Source organism: Larus michahellis, chromosome 1 (assembly GCF_964199755.1).
Source record: "Larus michahellis chromosome 1, bLarMic1.1, whole genome shotgun sequence".
Classification (NCBI taxonomy): domain Eukaryota; kingdom Metazoa; phylum Chordata; class Aves; order Charadriiformes; family Laridae; genus Larus; species Larus michahellis.
Genome location: NC_133896.1, coordinates 86527535 through 86547679, shown reverse-complemented (window position 1 = coordinate 86547679; position 20145 = coordinate 86527535). Strand labels below are relative to the sequence as shown.

Sequence of the window (20145 nt, the reverse complement as noted above, 5' to 3'; positions counted from 1 at the left end):
GCCCCTAAGGCCGGCCTGGCTCCTGCCGCCGCGCCGGCTGGGGCTGAGGAAGACGACGGCTGGCCCCGAGGAAGGCGCCCGTCTCTGAGGGAGGGAGGGAGGGAACCAACGCACCCGCGGGGAGATGGGCCGGCCCCCGGAACCTTCTGGGAAATGTAGTTCTCCCTCCCCGGGGGCGAGGACCAAGCGCCGCGCCGCTCCCCGCCTCCCCCGCGTAGGGCCTGCCAGGAGTTGTAGTTCTTCCCGCCCCGCACCTCCCCATCGGCCAATGGCGGCGGCGCCGGAAAAGACTACTCTTCCCAGCGTGCACCGCTCCGCCGCCGCTCCCCTGTTGTAAACAAACAGGGCGGCGAGCGATGGCGGCTGGTCGCGCTGGGGGGCTGTGAGTGCCGGTGTCCGCCGGGGTAGGGGCAGGCGGCTCCGGTGAGCTCCCTGTGCGGGGGCCGCGGCGGTGCGGGGCCGGGGCTGGCGGCACATATGGATGACACCAAGGTAAGGGGCTGCGGGGCCCGCCCGGCGGCGGGGGCCGGCTGTAAGGCGGTGCAGGGAGGCCGGGGAGCCCTCCCGCCCCTGCAGGTTGCCCTAAGGGTTTGGTGGCTCCGTTGAAGAGATGCCATTTCTCTTGGGAGGGCTCTTCCTGTTTGTTGCTGTGTCAGGGTGAGGCAAGCACTATTTATACTTCATTTTATAGCCAGTGCGGTCTTACCGCTGGCGCGTCCTTGAAATCTTCTAAAAACCCCACTGAATCATGTTTTCCTCCTTATTGAGGAGATTGGCCTGTGTGAGCGATGAGTCTTAGCTGTGAATTGGAGGAGCGTGACTGCGAAAGGAATTTCCCTGTGAAAACTGAGATAAGTAGTAGCGAATTAACCGTTCTATAGCTGCATCCACCCACGTTCAGTGTTTTCTTTCCTCTGCATGACATAAAGAATTCAGAATTGGGCTTGCGGGCTGTAATGTTTTCCCTAATTCTTAGTGCACTATAATTTAGCTGTACCCGGCTTAAGAGAGCAATTGAAAAATGGTACATCTTAATATATTTCTCAAAACGGGAAGGAAATGGTAAGAAATAAAGAGAGAGGTCAGATCTAAAAAACTTCAATGTTGCAGTTTTAAAGGCTTTTCTTAAATTATAACACCAAAAAAAACCCCCAACCAAACCCAAAATATGACCTTCTTTTCTTTCTCCTACAAAGCTGTTGTGAAACTAGGGCTTGTTTAGATACTAGTCTTGCTTCTTGCTGTCATTTGAGCTATTGGTTTTGCAAGGGAAAGAGTTTAGTGATGCAGCTGTTCTTGGCAATTAATCTTTGTTAAAATAACACATGTATCACTGAAGTATTTGGACACGGGGAAAAAAGGAGAAATTCTGTCACTGATTTCAGCCTTTGTAGATGGAGTTACTTGGTTACTTTATAAGATTACATGTAACTTGCTATGTATTTATTATATACGTTGGGAAGTGGGAGGTAAGAAGTATTTTTCACATTTGTGTTAGTTGATAAGTAACTCTTGTTGGTAACCTTTAAAATAGTGTTCCACATAGCTAACTGCAATCTTTTGTATTAATTCTAGAAGTTTTTATAGGGCACACTGGGCAATACTGATGTGAGTAACTTCTCAGTTCATGGGTAGAAATGAAAAAATAAAAAAAATCTTAACATTAGATCACTTTTTTGTTATTCCAGTGAAATTAAAAACAAGCAAACAAAAACCAAAGCAGCAACAATAAAAGTTTGGGGTTGCCCTCTTTTATTACAAATATTCTCGTACTGTAAGGAGAAGATAGCTTTAGTTTTCAAGACGTTTAGATTAAATGTATTTTTCTTCAAAAATACACCTAACTGAGCCAAAATATGAATGAGTACGTTGAGTTTTTTAAAAAGTGCATTTTGGAGACAAATATTATATTTTAAATGGTATTTTTAAATGTAAAGTGTTTTGTTGTTTGGATTGTTTTTTTTTAACGTATAGGGCATCATTCTTAATTTTAGCACTGATTACTTTTTTGAATGGAAATGAAAATTTAGTGAAATGCACCCAGCAGCTTTTTAAAATGACTTGCTAGTTCAAGGCAGCGACTTATTGGATATACAAAGGAAAGTAAAAAAGCAGGCTTAGGAAAACCTTTTGTTATCCAGTTCTGATTACATTATAGCAGCCCACTCTTCGGATTTTTAAAAGAGTAGATCTCAATCTCTTGCACTTGTTTTAATTCCAGGTTAGTTTCTTGACTTTGAACAGACTAGTTCTTGGTTGTTGGCTTTCTTTTCCTTGTAAATAAATTGCTGCATCCTCTAAATGAAGAAGTGAATTCCTTTATGCCTGTAAAAGGGGCTGTGGCGGTTAAAAGCCAGGTCTCCAGCTCAGATTGTTTGCTCTCCATCAGGCTGGGCCTTGGGCAAGGGCATTGGTCTTGGGGCCTGACTACTTCTAAATTTCCACAAACTTGCAGTGTGTGAAGTGAAGGAAAAGCCTTTAAATAGGTAAGGTCAGAGTGTTTTCGTATGTTAAATGAGTTGAAAAAGCAAGCCCTCAGATAAACTGTTGTATGGTGCATTTTTATGTATGGATTGAGCATCTGTCAATGTCTTGCTCTGGTGTTTGTACAGCCTTTCCGTGCTGAGGGAGCACTTGGTGTTAGGGGAGGGAAAGGCCACAGCAGAAGGCTGCACGTGAGGAGTCGTGCTTCTTTCCCCACTGCCTAGCTTTGAAACATCAAATACCCAGCCGTGTGTGATCCTGAGGCAGAGGGAGTTTGGTTCCAAGTCATAAATAGCAGTGATGCAGACATCCCTTGGAGGGAGTGTGGGAGCAAGTCAGATGTGAAATCTTGTGCTTAAAAAAGGGCTTGATGGTCTTCATTCATTCATGAGGTGTCCTCTGGCATGTCTCTGCCTGTGACCCTTGCTGCTGTGTGACCAGGATTACAAAGAGAGGGACCATCTCCCAGGCGATCCTGGAATCGACTCTGAGGAATGTCTGAGCTCTCAGGAGGGACTGAGAGCTAGTGTGGAGAGCGAAGCACAGGATCTGTTTTCCTAATGGCCTCAGTTGTTAAGGAGGTGGGTTATCATGATTTCACCCTTCAAGGTTTTTTCACAGTACACAGGTTTGCGAAGTGCTGGAGAATTCTTCCAGATCCAGGATCATATTTGAACGTAAAGTGTTCTCATTGCTGCTTGCTTGGAAATATAAAACCTGAATAGCTTTAGTTACAATTTGAGATAAGCAATTTCAAATCGTCAAATGTTTTAAAAAGTTGCTGGTCAGCACTGCTCAGATGACTTGTCTGCTTTCACACATTTGCTATGGGTAAGTAAAACGGATGAGCTTAAACCCTGCAGAACAGCTAGAAGAGTTTTATTTCATGTTTGCAGTGGGCTAGGAGGATATACGTAGTGTAGTGTTAGTTGACCATCCCTGTTGCCTGTTTTGAGCTCTGACAGAGAGAGGTTTAAAGAAATGCTTTAGCATTTTAGCATGAACTGCAAGAATGCGTGTGGTGTGTTTGTGGACACACTTCCATGCATGAGGCTGTAAGTCCTTCCTAGGGGGCAGAGGAGGGCTCTCAACTGTTGAATGGTAAGGTGGCATCTAGATGATTGCTGCAGAGTTGCAATAGCAATTCCTACCCTGAACCTTAATGCTTATCCATCTTAACTTGTGGATACTTGCGTAACACTTTATGAAAACTTGATACATATTCCCAGCTTATGCTTTTTAAAAATAGACGTTTTGGCAAAGATAGTTGTCTTTACACATCTGTGCTAAAGATTACATTCTTAGTACAACAATCACTTTGTATTATTAGAGTTTTAGGATTGATTTCTATTGACATATCTGCTTAAGATTTATAAAGTGTTTGCTCACTGAGTAGTATCTTGTGTCCAATAATGATCTGAAAATGTATTTGGTCTGCCAGTGAAAGTTAACTAAATAATCTGTGTTAAGTATATAAAAAGTCATGCAATGGAGCAATAACCAGCATGCTTTCTAGCTGGGTTTTATGCTGCTACTGTGAATGGTATGCTGTGATTTGGCACATCAGGTAACTTAATCTTTATTAGACTTGTGACTATCTTCATTTGATTACTGATTTTGAGAAAATGTTTGCGAGTGTGAACAGGTTCTACTGGAACGAATGCAGTGCTTAGGTTTGTTTTTGTTTCTTGCTAATCACTTTCATAGTTTTATATAAATTCTGTAGATGATCATCAACTCCATGCTAAGTTATATTCTGCAGCTCTATACCTTCAGCCACTAACACAGAGTCAGTTTAAGATAATTTCCTGAGCTGGATCTGAAGTGCTGGCACTTAAGAGCTATTTGTTTATCCGTGAATGAACGGAGATCTGCTGGAAGACACTGAAGTGGTCAGTGTGATCAGCATTGCCAATCAGCAGTTCTGAACAGTGCTTCAGATAGTGTTGTTTTAATCTGCCAAAGTGTCCAAAGCCCACAGATGTCACAATGAGGCCAGCTTTATCACAATTTTCTATCTGAGTGGCTCAGTTCCTTGAGGGTGTGAATGCTAGTAGCTGTATTATCTATATCTATGTCCTTCCAAAGGAGGACCTCTTCATCATGCAATCTGACAGTGCTTCTGTAGAGATCTGCTGAATCCCTTTTGGGGGTGGGGGAAATAAAAAAAATCCAGAAATCTGAGGGCTTTTTCTATGTCAGGGTAAGTAACGGAAGCTATTTCCAATTCCAGGTCAAATAATTCTGTACCTGAATGCCGATACCAGGCAAGAATGATGTTATGATCCAAGTACCATACTAAAAAGGGAGGGAGTTAATGGTTTTCTATTTTCTGAAGTCTGAGTGAACTGCAATGGGAGCTTGGTTGGCTTTCTGACAACTGTGTGTCATTATTAATATTTCTGTGCCCAATTTTATGATTAATATTGTTCTGGGTCTTGATTACATGTGACTCCCTGGAAAAAAAACAAATCCCTGCTGCTGAATGCTAATAGATCCCTTCCCTTTATAAACTCTGGAGGAATACAAAGGGAATAAAAAAAAATGTTTGCTTGCTTGTTTTTTTTTTTCTTGGTCTGCTGCCACGTTCAACATCAACTAGCACTTCTGCTTTGTCTTCTTTCTGTCACATCAGCATAGCAACTGAATAGGCAAACATGACTAGAAGCCAGGGAGATATGGTAATGTGGGATGGTGGCAAAGGATTTATCAGGCCTTTTTTTTTCCCCAGCTGGGTTGCTTAAGGATACAGCAGAAGCTTCTAAATATTGGTGAGGAAAAACTGTTAAGGATGCAGGATTCGTTTAAATAGCTTACCAAACTAGCTGTGTGGGGTGGTGCCTGTGTGGTGAACTCCAGATCAGGAGCCACAAAGACACTATGAGTCTTTCGGTGTGGTGTGAATATTATTAGGGTCTTGCTGCTTAAAGTCAGAGTTAAAAGGGAAGGAAGCTTTTCATTATCTGCATAGTCCTGGTGGTTAGAGCATTGGCAAGCAATGACCCAAGAGGTACAAGCTTTTTTCCTCCCATAAGAGAGCTTGTGTGCAGGGCTGCTGCAGTGGTAAAAGATCTTGGGGGGGAGAGAGCAATTAGTACACCTATCTGTAGAAAGGTCCCTAGAGTGACTGAAGGGAAAGCAGTTAATTGATAACAGTGGATCCAGGCTGCCTTTGCAATATGCAAAGCAGTCTACACCAGCATCTAATTTCCTTGCAGACTACAAAGTGCCTTTAATGATTTTTATGTCCACATCCCTAGATTTGTCCATGAAAACATGCCTTTAAACTCAGAGTTTGTATGAGCTCAGTTGATATCGTATTGACGTAAAGATCCACTCTCCCTGGCCCTTTGTATGTTTTCTGTGTTGATGTGACCTCTATCTTGAAAAAGGCACCAGCTGCATATAAACATACACGAAATGCTTTAAAATAACAGGTCCTTAAAAAGAAATTATTTTGTGAGATTGTGATGTTGGATGGATTTAACTGCTGTGAAGCTGTGCTGCTTGTGAACGCTTTTCATTGCTGGTGCCTGCCCGGGATGCTGGCTGTAGAAAGGCTGGGTGCTATTTCCAAGTAGCTTTAAATTGCTGCCTGTGAGAAACAGCGCGGTAGCAACTATTCAACCTGGCTGATGTTGTGGTGAAAGGGCATGGCTGTGACACGCTCCTGCGCAGGACTAAGACTCGAGTTATTGTTTTGTTCATAGGACAGTACGTGGTGTGCTGGGACTCTGACCTTGAGTGCTAGCCCACTCTTCTAAAGGGTCAGAACTCAGAGTGGCAAAGACTTTTTAAGAGAGCTGGAGTGTGTGTCTCTACAAGACCTTATCGAGCTCTTGAATTCAAAGATTTACTTTAAACTACCTTGCATCGGCACAGAAAAGCCTCAGGCGCTAAAAGTCTTTGAGAACTGAAGTACTTTGGCTGTAGTGTATAATGTAATATCCAGAAATCTTTTAAGCGCAAGTAGTGATAGATAGCGAATTGTGAGTGCCTGCAGCTGCTCCTGGGAAGACTATGTGTATTTCTAACTCCTGCTGAGCTAGGAGTATAAATCGCACCATGTGTAAATATGAGTGCGGTTCTATGAGAGGACAGAGCCGAGCTTGTCACATCTGAAAGGGGACAGGCGCTTTCCTTTCTTTGGAGCTTCTTTCCCCCTTGGCCGTGGCTGGTTAGTTTTATACTATTTTGGTGAATATGGTATCTGAACTAGAAGATCTTAAGGAGAACACCTTGGTGGAGTGAATGAATTAGCCAAACTGTATTCAGCAGCTCAAATGTAAAAGAGATTGATTTTTTTTCCTTTGCTTTTCTGAATGTGTTACGTTTGTTTCATTATCACTACATGTCCATTAAGTACTTTCTGTTCCTCCATTTGCTTGTGGTAGGCAGCTACTCCTGAATAAATTAGGAGAGGCGATATAGAGAGGGTAGGCTTATGTTGGCATGTGATTGTTGACTCACTTTCCAAAGAAAAAATAGCCTCAATTGCATAAGCCTTTTTTTTTTTCTTCATTCTAGCACATCAGTTCACTATGTTATTGTTTTTATTGCAGACTGCTAAGTTTGTAGAACAAGTGACTTCTTTGAATGTCAAAGCTGACTTATTTTGTAGCATCACACAGTAAAAAGTGCCTTTTTTTTATTATGAACTCTGGTATTTTGAACACTGACTACTAGAAAAAGTACTGTCTATACACAGTATGGTGAAACACTAAACCAGCAGTGAAATTCTTGTACGTAGGTGTGTGTGTTAGGTGTGTTTCTCCACACCCCCTTCATTCAAACAGTGTGGTCAGAATGCAAATAAAGAGAAATTCTCACTTCAGAGGGGAAGTGGGCTGTGTGGCTCACGCAATGCGTACAGGGCGATACTACCCGATGGCCACTGTACTGAATTTCAGACCATATTTAAGACTTTCATGTGCCATGCGCTCATGTTAAGAGTAAAACATTTGGGTGGGGAAGCATAGAGTAAACATTGAGGAAACAGTTCCCTTCTTTTTTTTTATTTGTAGTAAGAGAAGCTTTCTGATGTGTAAAACAAAAAAAAATAAAAATGGACCCACAAAGAAGAGGCGAAAATGATTGCAAAACGTGCAATCCATAGGACAAGAAACTAGGGGGTTACAGCTCTGCGAGGGAGATCTAAATTAGGTGCTGGGATAGTTGAACATTGGGATATATTGCATGAGGAGGTGTGAGAAGACAATTTTCCAGGCTGTGTAGTATTGTTTTGAAGGTAAACATGGCCAGAGTGGTTAGGTACAACTGGAACAGAGGCAGCAGAAGTAGGACTCGGTGCAACGGAGTTCCCTCTTTAGTGAAAATCCTCAGAAGATTCCGTTGAAATAAATCAGGACTGAGGAAGCTCAGATGGCTAGTGAGTAATTCTGACAGGTTTCATCTTTTGAGTAGGCTGAAACTATGGTCATTTGATTGCAGCAAAACTAAGTTTTGAATTATGTTGATATAAATAAATATTTTTTCTTCCAAATTAAAGTGTTAAACTCCATAATACTTGCCAACTCTAGAAGCACTATATTAGGGCAGGAGTTGTCTGTAATAATAAAACAGTTTTGCTATGAATTTGACTGATCGTCTCTGTCTACGAGGTGTCCCAGATATCCTACCATGTACCTGGAGTAGCGTGTCCTGTCCTGGGCTCCCCAGAAGACCAGAGACAGACTAGAGGCCATGGACACAAACTGTAACACAGGAGGGTCCCTCTGAACATTTTTTTACTGTGACGGTGGCTGAGCCTTGTCACAAGTTGCCCAGAGAGGTGGTGGAGTCTCCCTTGGGTATACTCAAAAGCCGTCTGGACATGGTCCTGGGCAACTGGCTCTAAGTGGCCCTGCTTGAGGAGGGGTTTGGACTAGATGACCTCCAGGTCCCTGCCAACCTCAACTGTTTTGTGAGGCTGTTTCTCCAAATCAAATTAGTAGCATTTACAATAGGAGTGCTTAAGCACTGATTTCAACATGAAGTCGTATCCCTCCCTTTTGTTTTTGATGCCGTCACTGAAAACTTCATACATCAGCCCCCTAAGCACACTACAGCTTTCCTCTATTGCTGAGAATCAGTGAAAGTACATGCAAAAATTTTCTACTTGAGACACCTAGTAGGCACAATGATGTGGCGCCAGCATTCCCTCTGCAGAACAGGATCTTTAATGTACCCTTCCTTTCCAGGTGGTCGGAGGCAAGGTAAAGAAACCAGGCAAGCGAGGTCGTAAACCAGCCAAAATAGACTTGAAGGCAAAGCTTGAAAGAAGTCGTCAGAGTGCAAGGGAGTGCAGAGCCAGGAAGAAGCTGAGGTACCAGTATCTGGAAGAGCTGGTTTCAAGCAGAGAGCGAGCCATCTGCGCTCTCAGAGAAGAGCTTGAAATGGTAAGAAACTGTCGTTTAACGTAACCCTCGGTATTATCTGGGACCTGTCCTCGTGGACATTTGTTTTTGAAATCACTGTGACTGAGAGTGGGATTTGGCTAGCCATAAGGTATCAAAACATCAGTAACAGATGCACTCAGCTGTTTGCTGATTTTCGCGTGTTGAATGTGAACCTCGTGTCACAAGTTGTCTGCTGGTTTTGAACTGGAAGCAAGCAAAAGAAAGGGCCATTGCATATAAGCCTCTTTGAAACGTTTGTTTTGGAAAACCGCTGACAGAGGTAGAAAGAGGTAGAGAGTGTAAAGAGATGTGTTAAAGCATCAAGGGGGATGTGTATCCAAAGCATGTCATTGCTTCCCACGGACCTTTCTGTCTGCTGCGGAGGTTGATTCTTGCAGGATACTCTCACCCACATGTGTAGATGGTTGCGCAGCTGTCCTCTGTTTACAGCATATGTAAGACGGGTGTCTCGGTCAAATAAGATGCGTTAACCAAAGAGAATGTTTCATCTGGAAATACAGACTCAGCTCCTCGGTAATACTGAGATGCCATTGAAATTTTGCTGGAGCTGAAGATATTTCCTTCACCTTGCATTAGGTTTGTTTGAGTAGGCAGGGCTAATCCCCACAAGTGAATGGGGTTAAGACTGGGTGGAAAGTCAGCCAACTGACCACAGGTTTTCTAGCGTGCTTCAGGGTTTGCCAATGAAGAATTTAAGATGAGGGAACTAGGAGTAAGGCACATGTGCTGTAACTGTGCTTTGCACAATCAGAAAGGACCTCTTAATAGTCAGTCAGCCCCAGAGTCATGTGAAATATTTGTTTTTAATAGGCCGTGAACTGGAACGGTATTCTGGCATGCCAGCAGCGAGAAAACGCACAAAGTGTTCCATGTTGTTTAATAATTACAGTATTGTGTCTAGTACTGCTACTGAGTAGCAGTTTATTGACTGAAACAGGATTTACGGAGGCCAGGTATGCAACCATGGACACGTGCTTAGCTCATTAGTGCTTTGCAGTTTTGTAAGAGGCTTCAGCCCAGTAAATTCAAACCTGAAATGAATATACCGGAAGGTAAAGATTACAGTTCTGTTTTGTCTGCTAATGTGATCCTGGCACTTTGCTAATGCCTAATGTGTTTGCGTATTTCAGTACAAGCAGTGGTGCATGGCAATGGACCAAGGGAAAATCCCCTCTGAAATAAAAGCCCTGCTAACTGGAGAGGAGCAGGGCAAAGCACAGCAGAACTCGGCCAAACTTGCCAAGGCTGGGAAGACAGAAGCAAACAGCAGCAATCCCTGTAAGTATCCAGCCTATGATTAATTCCTGTTTTGTTACATCTTTTGTGGCGTAGGAGGATGGCTGTGGTGTAGGAAGAAACATAAGGATGTGCTTTTGGGCACAAATAGTTGATTGAAGCAAAGAGCTTAGTGGGTGGTACAAAGACTCAGTGTAATGTTTACATGGACAACACAGAAATTACACTAGCTAGGAAGTTGGGCAGTTATTTTAAAAAGAAGACTCAGTCTTTGTGTTTCAACAAGGCCTGTGGAGGCCTGTGAAGACCTGAGACCTTAATCTTTTACAGCATTTTCTGTTTTCCTAATGCAAGGTAAATGGAGCACACAAAACATAATTGAATTTTAAAAACTCCATCAAGAAAACATTATTCTAGCTGCAAGCACTCAAAAGTGAGAAATGCTGGACTTGGAATTTCCTGTGGAGTCGTCTTTCTGCCTCATTTGTGCTTGTCCAGGGAATGAAATAAGGTTCTTCTGGGGATTGAAATGTGGAAAGATCATGTGATATAAAGTCATAATCCTGGTATGTGCCTGCAAAGGAACAGAGCTAAGGTGTAGCATGGGCAATTCTATATCTCACATCTTCTAATTTTGTAATATTTCATGGTACAGGTTAAATTACACTTTACTGTAAATTAGAAAAAAAAAATATGAATTCCTAGCTTTATGTTTTTAAGTAACAACATGAAAACCAAATTTGTAACTGTAACAATCTTCCCCCATGGTGCGTCATTCGCAGGAGACCAATGCAGAACCTTCCGCACTGCAGCAGAGATAGCTTGGTAGCTAGCAGAAGAATGCTGTTGTCAGAGAAGTGGATGCATCCCCGGGTGCAGGGGAAAGGATCCCAGTCTGCTGTCTTCTCTTTGCTCCTCCCCACATGAAAGTCTTTGATTGTGGTGTTCCCAAGCCTGCATGGAGTGAGGCTTTTCGGGTAATAGGTGTTTGTGTAAGCGGAGCCTTGTTCTTCCTCTCTCTACACCACCCTCCTCAAATACAGCTTTTGGGCATTCCCAGTTAGAGATGAGGGGCTGCTTTTATGTCAGAGCCCAGAACTACACTGGCTTTGTGGTCAGTAGTTATATGATGAGTAACCATTGTGGGAGTCTGAGAGGTTCTGTAAAATAAAAGCAAGAGAAGGATCTTGTAACAGCTTTGCTAAAGCCAAATGGAGTACTGTAGGTTGAGGAGAAGGAACTGGATCGAAAGCTTTCAGTAAGAAGTTTTATAGCAATGTAATTTGTAACCCAAATAAAGACGTTACTTTCAGTATCCTTTTATAATGCAGCATGTCTTTTATGTTCTCGGGGCTCTTCAAGAGAGGTACTAGATATATTCCCTGCTTCTGCCTATAATTCTTTCACAGGATGTATTTTTCCCCTCTCCTGCTCCCAGTCAGATAGTCAAAGCATCTCCCTCCACCCCGCTTCCAGCAGTGGAACAACTGCCATCTTCTTCCACCTATTGTGCTCTGCTATCTTTCTGTGTCTGCCTTCACTTTGAGCCCCAGTATCTTTCTAGCCTGCAACTTAATATGAATTCTGTGGTGCTACCCTGGTTTCCCAGAAAAAGATAACACCAAGAACTGGTAGCAAGGAAAACAGGTTGCATTGATTTGGTCTTGCAATAAGAGAGGCAACGGCAAACGTCTTGTGGGTTGATTTACTCATCCAAGATCTTGACGGATAACCTGCCACTTCCCTTAGACTGCTCTTTCTCCTATGTATGCTTTTTGTGTGTAAATGATGCATTGTGGAGAGTGGAGCTCTTGGGATTTTCAGTGGGGGTTTTGCTTGCTTATTCTCCATTTTGTTTATGATAGTGTCTTTCTCTGTATTTTATTAAATGCATGGAACATTTTTTAATGTTATGTTTTCTTCTTTGTTTCATAGAATAAATATTATAATGAATGACTTTACTAGACTGAATGTTGCCTTCTTTTTATTGAACTAATTTGGTCTGTTTAGCATTATCTCAACTCAGGATTAGTCAAAAGCACTGACAATAATAAAGTGCTGTATTTCAGAGTACAGCACAGTTGTTTTCAGAATTCCATTCTGAGCATTTGTATATTAATCCTTAAGGCATTTTTTTAGGTTTATTCTCTAGACTGTCCACACATGTACTTAGTTAGCAATTGCTAGAAATGTTGCATAGACATGGGCCCACTGTTGAATGAAACAGGAGCCACGGTGACGGAGGATGTGGAGAAGGCGGAGTTACTGAATGCCTTCTTTGCTTTGGTCTTTACTGCTCGGCCCAACCCTCAGGAGTCCCAGGCATTGGGGGAAGTAACGGGGAAAGAAGACTTCCCTTGGGTTGAGGAGGATCGAGTGAGGAATCAATTAGATATTCACAAGTCCATGGGCCCCGATGGGATGCACCCAAGAGTGCTGAGGGAGCTAGCAGAAGTCATTGCTGGGCTGCTCTCCATCATCTTTGAAAGGTCCTGGAGAACAGGCGAGGTGCCTGAGTGACATTGGCTTTCCTCCAGTCTTCAAAAAAGGCAAGAAGGAGGAGCCGGGGAACTACAGGCCGGTCAGCCTCACCTCCATCCCTGGAAAGATGATGGAACAGCTCATTCTGGGCGTCATCTCAAGGCACGTGGAGGAGAAGAAAGCTATCAGAAGTACTCAACATGGATTCACCAAGGGGAGATCATGTCTGACTAATCTGATAGCCTTCTATGATGACATGACTGGATGGATAGATGAGGGGAGGGCAGTGGATGTGGTCTACCTTGACTTGAGCAAGGCATTTGACATGGTCTCCCACAGCATCCTCATAGGGAAGCTTAGGAAGTGTGGGTTAGATGAATGGACAGTGGGGTGGATAGATAACTGGTTGAAAGACAGAGCTCAGACGGTCATGATTAGGGGCACAGGGTCTAGTTGGAGGTCAGTGACGAGTGGTGCTCCCCAGGGGTCAGTACTGGGTCCAGTCCTCTTCAATATATTCATCAATGACCTGGATGAGGGGATAGAGGGCACCCTCAGCAAGTTTGCTGATGACACAAAGCCGGGAGGGGTGGCTGACACACTGGAAGGCTGTGCCGCCATACAGAGAGACCTGGACAGGTTGGAGATTTGGGCAAAGAGGAACCTTATGAAATTCAAGAAGGGCAAGTGTAGGGTGCTGCAGCTGGGGAGGAATAACCCCATGCACCAGTGCAGGTTGGGGGCTGACCTGCTGGAGAGCAGCTCTGTGGAAAGAGACCTGGGAGTCCTGGTGGACAACCGGGTGACCATGAGCCAGCAATGTGCCCTCGTGGCCAAGAAGGCCAATGGCATCCTGGGGTGCATCAAGAAGAGTGTGGCCAGCAGGTTGAGGGAGGTCATCCTCCCCCTCTACTCTGCCTTGGTGAGGCCACACCTGGAGCACTGTGTCCAGTTCTGGGCTCCCTGGTTCAAGAGGGACAGGGAACTGCTGGAGAGGGTGCAGCAGAGAGCTACCAAGATGATTAGGGGACTGGAACATCTCTCTTATGAAGAAAGGCTGAGGAAATGGGGTCTCTTCAGTCTGGAAAAAAGACGGCTGAGGGGGGACCTTATCAACACTTATAAATACTTAAAAGGTGGGTGTCAGGAGGATGGGGCCAGGTTCTTTTCAGTGGTGCCTGGCAACAGGACAAGAGGTAATGGGCACAAACTTGAGCATAGGAAGTTCCGCCTAAACATGAAGAGGAACTTCTTTACTCTGAGGGTGGCAGAGCACTGGAACAGGCTGCCCAGAGAGGTGGTGGAGTCTCCGTCTCTGGAGACATTCAAAACTCGCCTGGACGCGTTCCTGTGCAACCTGCTCTAGGTGACCCTGCTCTGGCAGGGGGGTTGGACTAGATGATCTCCAGAGGTCCCTTCCAACCCTATGATTCTATGGAAAACTATTATGAAAGGTTAAGTAACATCGAAGCAGAGATGGGGAGGATATGAGGGTTCCCACCCCCCATATTTTAAACTCTCAACTGCAGTTTGTCCTGAAAGATAGCAACAAAGCCAGCCCATAGGTTTTGGGGGTTTTGTCTATGTTGAATGCTTGCCCGTCCTTTTTCTGGGTTCTCTGGAGGGGGGAAAGAAACTAGGCCAGATGTCCAGAACTATACTTTGTGAACTTGCCAGAAGTGTAATAAATTATTTTTGGTTAGAATTAGACTTGTACTGTGCCTCCAGTTTCAGATGTGAACTATATATTGTAATTAATCGTAGAATCATAGAATGGTTGGGGTTGGAAGGGACCTTAAAGATCATCTAGTTCCAACCCCCCTGCCGTGGGCAGGAACACCTCCCACTAGACCAGGCTGCTCAAAGCCCCATCCAGCCTGGCCTTGAACACCTCCAGGGACGGGGCATCCACAGCTTCCCTGGGCAACCTGTTCCAGTGTCTCACCACCCTCACAGTAAAGAATTTCTTCTTAATATCCAATCTAAATCTCCCCTCTTTCAGTTTGAAACCATTACCCCTCATCCTGTCACTACACTCCCTGATAAAGAGTCCCTCCCCATCTTTCCTGTAGGCCCCCTTTAGGTACTGGAAGGCCGTGATAAGGTCTCCTTGGAGCCTCCTCTTCTCCAGGCTGAACAACCCCAACTCTCTCAGCCTGTCCTCACAGCATAGGTGCTCCAGCCCTCTGATCATCTTAAAGTAACTAAAAATGTATTTCAAAGGTTATGTGTATACTTAAGTGTCTTTCTGGTTCAGGGATGTACGAAAACATGCAGAGGAGTTAGGGCATGTGTGACCAGAATAGCTCCACTCTACACTAGGTTACGTGACAAAGGCAGCTCCAATCTCACCAGAAATACCCCACTTGCTCTCTTCCCTCCACTCTTTCTTTGTTTCACTTTCTGTGATACCAAACAAGAAACTTATCAGGAGTTATGTTTTCTTTTATGGAGGAAATTATGGAGTTGGAATTTCCGCATTGTGATGAACAACAGTTTTCATCTGTTCCTCATCACAGTGGCTCCTGCTTCCTGGCTTAGCCAGCAGTTGGCATTCCAGGACCATGTTTGGCAAGCCTGGCCAAGCTCTGTGGCACAAATAGTGGCATCCGTGTTCTAACAGGTTTTTTTTGTGCTTCATGCAGATGGGACAGGAGGCACGTTACAGCCTCCATCTTCTTCAACTGTTTCCATGTTTGTTCTGCAAGCCAAAATAGGTGTGACACAGAGCTAGAGGCTCTGACTGCAATCCTCCAACCTGCTCGAGATGCCATAGTTCATTACGGAATATAGGATTCCCAGCAGCAATCATTTGATTAGATAAAGTTTTGTGGCTTCCATGCCATGGCAGATTGTGCTGTGTTTTAAATGTTCTGGGCATAGATGGATCTCTGGGAGTCCTTTATTTCGGAGTTTGAAGTTCAGCAGTTCCCCTTGAAAACCGATAGGAAATGCCTGTGGTACGTGCTCATTTGGTACTTTAACGGTGTACCGTCTTCATTCACATTGAGGTGGCTCCTACAAGTGATACGACCAGGTCCTCTGACTAGGAGTCTCATATAGTGCCCTCAGTAAGGGAGGGTGGCTTGGTCTTACCCTCTCTTTGTGTAAGGTGGGTACAGCCTTCCACCCGTCTCTCCTGCCATGAGTGTGTGCAGCTGGTTCTCTCTCGCAAACATTGAAGAAAGGAGATAAGCCTGGAAATGCTTCATTTTCCCACTTGCCACGGAAATCTAATGGTCAGCTAGAACCGTTTGCTCAGCTAAAGGTGGGTATCTCTTGGAAACTATCCGCAGACTTCAGAAAAATGCTGTCTGTAGTATCTGGTGTTTATAACAATGCCAGGACTCAGTTACAATAACATATGGCAAGACTGAACTCAGTCGATGCTGGTGGAGTAAGCACCATACAGTTGCACTAATCCTTTGGGAGAATTTAACCCGAGGATTTACCAGATAGTGAAAACTTAGTATGAAAAAGGTATAACAAGTCTTGTCCTTTTAATCCCAAATATATGCTTGGGGCATAGAATCCTGAAAAATGAAGTGGATACATTTTAATAGACCTGTCACTAAACTGAGAATGTTTTGCAATTATATGTGTTAAAAAAAATAAATAAAAATCATGGTCTGCTTTTGTAATCTGATAATAATAAGTGTTTGCCAAAGAACCTGCATTCTATTAACTGCTTTTCAAAAAGACTATTATGACTTGTATCAGAGGTGTTTGGTTGTGGTTTTTTTAATGTATAAGATACATTTCAAAAAGCTTTTCTCTTTCTTGACAGCTGAACCCATGACTAGCTTTGGGAGAGTGCCTGTGACTGACTTGTTCTTCCTTTTTTTCCCTTTTATATTTTAGGGTGAAGATTAATTTACATCTGGTTCTTCGTGGCATCCCATGAAGAGATGGAGAAGATTCGTCATCATGGTTCCATTTGCTACTTTCCAATACATTATGATCTCTGTAATTAGCTATGAAATTACTGTTAATAAAAGGACCAAATGCAGACCAAATGTTTGAGACTAGTCTAAAAATGTAGGGTAATCAAGAGGAAAAGCTGAAATAAGAACTCTAGTCCTTCTCGTTATACTTAAGCATTACAGCGTGTGCGACAGAGGATCGGCTGATGGAGAAATCCCTGCAGTAGGTGAGGAAGGTAAAACACCAGCTTGTGAGTGTCCTGCTCTTAGTGCTGCTGAGCATTAATTTCTCTGTAAGTTTTGTCACTAACTGAATTCCTTGTGTGACTCTGGTGGGGATTTGCATGAGAAAACAGCAGCATCTAATCAGCAGTAAAATCTGAGGTATCCAATACTGAATTAGTGCATCAGTGGACTAAAATTCAACTGATGCTGTATTTATGGGATGTATAGATTTGTATATGTAGATATAAAAGTAGAATTTGTAGTGTCGGTTATAGCTAGTGCCTTAAGCAATTTCTGCTAAGGCTGTTGCTTGATATTATTTATACCATTATTTGTATTTTCTTTGCCTTACTTTAAATTGTAACTAGAAAATGCTGTCATCGTTCAGCTAGTGATTTTCAGCAACACTTCATTTAAAAAAAAACCCACAATTAAAAACCCTAAACAACTGACTTTCTGTTTCTTTTTTTCCTCAATAAAAAGCGCTTGGGAGGTGGAAGTTTTGCTCGGGTAACTTGTGGAAGATTAGCCCTGGTCTTTTGTGTGTCTGCTTGTAACTCACAACTGATTTAATGGACACTACTAACAGCAAATGCTGCTCCAAGCGGTTCCTGTGTATGATCTCTATATATCAGGGTGGGTAAGGGTGGCATTCCTCACTCTGCTGCAGCTGATAGGTATTCTGATGCTAAAATAAGTTTGTGAGTAAAAGACGATGAGTGGATTATAAAATGTGTGTTTTTCATGAGGCGGGGTGTTCGATGTGAATAGAAATAGCTTGCTATGAAGGGTGACTTTTTCCGTACCTCCTTTCTCATGGCAACTTTCAAAATACGTTTTGATCAAATTATACAGCGCTGGTGACAGCAATGCTGCATATTCCGGTGGCAGAGCATACCAGCAGCGTCCTCCAACTTTACCATGTCCTTATGTGGCGTGCTCCGCATGCCTGCTGATGTAAGAACAATTCTTTCCTACTCCCTATCGAACATAGATCCTGCCGTGTTGCTAGGTCAGTGTTTTCTGTTTTGCATTTCTGGGCTTTTTCTTTCCTCTCCCCTAAGCAGTACTTTGACATCTCCCACTTTCCAGTATGCGTTCCTTTTTCCCTACAGAAGGAGAGTCTTCTGTGAATCTCCTTTCTTCCGTAAGTGGTCTGGCAGCTATTTTCAAAAGCCGTCAAGGGTTCCTTTTCCACAGGACTACATCAAAACTTGAGTTATTCTGCTGTTTCTCTCTGCCTCTGCACACACACCGACTCACGCTGAATACCCCTTCTGCATTTTAAGCCCTCGGTAACATCAGAGTAAATACCCCTTCTGCATTGCAAGCTCTTCGTACTGTCATCACCCTTTGTAGCTCAGGACCCGCTTCTTGTTTCTCCGTGTAGCCTTGGGGAAGCAGTGCTGGTACCAGCTCACCCCAGAGTGGTTTTTTCTCTTGTCGAAGCATTCTTCTGTTTAGCTGTATGATCGGGAGGAAGGCAACACTCTTAGCAGACAGCGGCAGCAGACAGCAATGATAACGTTGTTCAGTTGTAGATGTTGGGCATGCGTTGAAGCAGTTCTGCTACTCACAAAGTTGTAAGTCGTCTTTCACTTGCAACACGGAGATTGAGATTGTTCTGCTGCTTGTATTTCTGTAAAATTCCAGGTTGCCCAGCGTTTTCACTACTGACAGTGTTTTCAAACAAAAGGGTAAGTTCAGCTGGGGTTTACGTACCTGGAGCACTCCATGGAGCTGGGGACAGAATTCATTTGTGAGAGAGACAATTCTGGCCCAAAGGCCTTTATCTCACGAACATCAGTCATAAAAGGTTTCACCAAAGTGATTAGAATAACAGTTTTCCGTTTAAACCTGGAATCCTGTCTGGGATCTCAGATAGAGAAAGAGGAGGGGAGGTATCCCCTAGATTTCTGATCAGCTAATTACTCCTCTGACAAGCGTTTGCTTAAACCTTCAGAAGGTGATAGCTGGCTTACACTGCAGGGATCTGTTGATGAGAACAGACCACGTTACGGTTCTCACTTCAGGAAGCTGCATTTCTCCTGACTTTATTCTTAGGGTTTCTCGCCTTCCAAAATAAAATGGCAATTAGCTTTTTAATTACTGGTATACCAATGGAACCAAAGTGGATTGCCGTGGGTGTTTGAGCAACAGCCAATTAACTACTTCAGCTTGCTGGATTTACGTGATCTTGTGTCTTTTTGTAGTAGCCGCTTAATGTTGTCATCGTTTCAGTCCAATGCCACTAAAGGAGTGGCATTATTAACGGAGCTGATATTGTCTACACGTGCTGGCAGATAAAAAAGGCTGACTGACAGCTGGAGAATGATGATAAAGGTTGTCTGTTTTAATCCCTCTGCCACGAACGTCTCTCTCGTGGAATGAGCACAGTTGCAGTTCTGTGGATCTGTTAACAAAAAAAAAAACCGTAGGCAGAATGATGAATGGCCTCTTGTGATTGCTTGTATTCACCCTGCATTTTCTCTGAATCATGCTCTTTGCATGAAATAAGTCCCATAAACAAAACAAATGTGCCTGTTATTAACACAGCTTTCCGTGTCTGCCAGAAATACTGTCACCAGCTGTAACATTAAATATCACCTGTTAACATGGATTAAAATTATTTCCTTTGTTACTGTAAAACCTCTTTTTTCTTGTCTTCATTGGTATATAACTGTTTTCAGACATCAGTGAGAATTTCATAAAGTAGCAATTTCAAGTTAATTAGAAAGGATGGGGAGAAGCGCAGGGATAACTGTCAAGGAGGCATCTAATCAGAATTTCTTCCATGTGTGCCATTTTTCTACCATGCTTGATTTCAAGCTCTACATGGAGATGGTAAGAGTGGAGCGAGGATCAATGCCGATGCACTCCAGTTTCTTTTCATAGAATCACAGAATGGTTTGGGTTAGAAGGGACCTTAAAGATCATCTAGTTCCAAGCCCCGCTGCCATGGGCAGGGACACCTCCCACTAGACCAGGCTGCTCAAAGCCCCATTCAGCCTGGCCTTGAACACTTCCAGGCATGGGGCATCCACAGCCTTCCTGGGCAACCTGTTCCAGTGCCTCACCACCCTCACAGTAAAGAATTTCTTCCTAATATCCAATCTAAATCTTCCCTTTTTTAGTTTGAAACTGTTACCCCTCGTCCTATCATTACACTCCCTGATAAAGAGTCCCTCCCCATCTTTCCTGTAGGCCCCCTTTAGGTACTGGAAGGCCGTGATAAGGTCTCCTTGGAGCCTCCTCTTCTCCAGGCTGAACAACCCCAACTCTCTCAGCCTGTCCTCACAGCATAGGTGCTCCAGCCCTCTGATCATCTTTGTGGCCCTCCTCTGGACCTGCTCCAACAGGTTGTGGGGGGGCTGACC

General features: G+C 43.7%; 1 protein-coding gene across 8 annotated transcripts; it reads left to right on the top strand.

Moving 5' to 3' along the window:
• Positions 1-316: 316 nt before the first annotated feature.
• CREBL2 (cAMP responsive element binding protein like 2) lies at positions 317-17220 on the top strand. Of its 8 annotated transcripts, none has more exons than XM_074589853.1 (5): positions 317-492; positions 2877-3065; positions 8685-8882; positions 10034-10181; positions 10922-12105. In XM_074589853.1, coding segments are annotated over exons 2-5 (369 nt in total). In that variant the 5' UTR covers positions 317-492; positions 2877-3044; the 3' UTR covers positions 10924-12105. The 8 variants fall into 8 exon arrangements, with proteins under 8 accessions (XP_074445954.1, XP_074445944.1, XP_074445914.1 ...); XM_074589843.1 differs by having other exon boundaries at positions 320-492; positions 2926-3065; XM_074589813.1 differs by having other exon boundaries at positions 320-492; positions 2926-3065; positions 10494-11453.
• Positions 17221-20145: the final 2925 nt, after the last annotated feature.